At 46.1% G+C, this 2,117-nt stretch overlaps 1 protein-coding gene across 1 annotated transcript; it reads right to left on the bottom strand.

Moving 5' to 3' along the window:
* Nucleotides 1–376: 376 nt before the first annotated feature.
* On the bottom strand, nt 377–1,711 carry LOC308100165 (tubulin beta chain-like; the record flags this gene model as incomplete). The annotated part of the gene is made up of 1 exon (XM_080449090.1): nt 377–1,711. One exon carries the CDS (start codon nt 1,709–1,711, stop codon nt 377–379), a length of 1,335 nt encoding a protein of 444 aa, XP_080305216.1.
* Nucleotides 1,712–2,117: the final 406 nt, after the last annotated feature.

Raw genomic sequence — 2,117 nt, 5'->3', positions numbered from 1 at the left:
TAAGTTTCTTTTTCATGACGATAATTATTATTATTAATTTATTATTACTATATTATATTATATTATATTATAGTTAGTATTAGTATTATTTTATATTTTATTATTATTTTATTTGGAGATTTACAGATTTTACCTTTAACTCAACTTCGACTTTATTGTCACATCACAGGTTTACGGGTTTACACCCGTTAAATTTGTTTAGGTACAAGCTCCCATCATTTATGTATATTCATTTATGGTGTATGAGCAACAGGGTGCATATTTTTGGAATCACTCCATCAAATGCACCGATCAACTGAAACATTGTGAGACTGAACATTGCAAGACATTTGCTTTGTTGAATTGCTTCGCAGTTCAACTAAACGGATGATTTGGTTCAGTCAAAATCCTCTTCTTCATCATCTTCCTCTCCATCTTCCTCAGCAGAAGCATCTTGGTATTGTTGGAACTCGGACACCAGGTCGTTCATGTTGCTCTCGGCCTCTGTGAACTCCATCTCATCCATGCCCTCGCCGGTATACCAGTGAAGATAGGCCTTGCGGCGGAACATGGACGTAAACTGCTCTGAGATGCGTTTAAAGACCTCCTGGATGGCTGTGCTGTTGCCGATGAAGGTGGAGGACATCTTGAGGCCACGGGGCGGGATGTCACAGACGGCCGTCTTGGCATTGTTGGGGATCCACTCCACGAAGTAGCTGCTGTTCTTGTTCTGCACTTTGGTCATTTCCGATTCCACCTCCTTCATGGACATGCGTCCACGGAACATGGTAGCGACGGTCAGATAACGCCCGTGACGCGGATCGCAGGCGGCCATCATGTTTTTGGCATCAAACATCTGCTGGATCAGCTGTGGCACAACGACTTGCACGTATTGCTGGCTGCCTCGGCTGGTGAGCGGAGCAAATCCAAGTAGGAAGAAATGCAGCCTGGGGAAAGGAATCATGTTTACAGCCAGCTTCCTTAGATCGGCGTTGAGCTGACCGGGGAAGCGCAGGCAGGTGGTGACTCCGCTCATGGTGGCAGAGACCAGGTGGTTGAGGTCTCCATAGGTGGGCGTGGTGAGTTTAAGGGTGCGGAAGCAGATGTCGTACAGGGCCTCGTTGTCAATGCAGAATGTCTCGTCTGTGTTCTCTACCAGCTGGTGGACAGACAGTGTTGCATTGTAAGGCTCAATCACCACATCTGACACCTTAGGAGAAGGCACAATGCTGAAAGTGTTCATGATCCTGTCAGGGTATTCCTCTCGGATCTTGCTAATTACCAGAGTTCCCATGCCTGACCCGGTTCCACCTCCTAGAGAGTGGGTGAGCTGGAAACCCTGGAGGCAGTCACAGTTCTCTGCCTCCTTCCTCAATACATCCAGGACAGAATCCACCAGCTCTGCTCCCTCAGTGTAGTGGCCCTTAGCCCAGTTGTTACCAGCACCGGTCTGACCAAAGATGAAGTTATCTGGTTTGAAGATTTGACCAAAAGGACTAGACCTCACAGAGTCCATGGTGCCTGGTTCCAAGTCCACCAGTACTGACCGAGGAACATACTTGCCACTTGTTGCATGGTTGTAATAGACGCTGATTCTTTCCAGCTGTAGATCGCTGTCCCCGTTGTATGTCCCAGTTGGGTCGACCCCATGTTCGTCACTTATGACCTCCCAAAACTTAGCTCCAATTTGATTGCCGCACTGGCCAGCTTGCATACTTACAATTTCCCTCATTTTCTCGAAGTCCGAAACCGTCTGATCAAATATTACTAGTAACTCTTTTAAATAATACTAGTAAATGTCTTATGTGTGAGTCTCTTGATCTTTGTCTCTCGTTCCGTATCTAAAATCGTCTAGCACAATGTTTTAAGGCAATTCCACGCTACTGCACATTATATAGCTGACCAAGCTCTGGTCTGACATCACACACAGAACAAACATACATCCTGTGTAAGGTTGTCTAAATAAGGAAAGGACAGATTCGTCACTCGAACCGGCAATTCCAGCTGGCAGATCCGTCCCACACAAATCTGCTGCTGAGCCAATCAAACAAAGCTATTGGAGAACCATCTGGATCCTGTGACTACAGTTATGCACAGATAATTTCACATGGGGTGTCGAGGAGTTTTATAATGTGGCC

This window comes from Gymnoscopelus braueri (assembly GCF_963280865.1).
Source record: "Gymnoscopelus braueri genome assembly, chromosome: 14".
NCBI classification, from domain to species: Eukaryota; Metazoa; Chordata; class Actinopteri; order Myctophiformes; family Myctophidae; genus Gymnoscopelus; species Gymnoscopelus braueri.
This window is presented reverse-complemented; position numbering and strand designations above follow the sequence as displayed.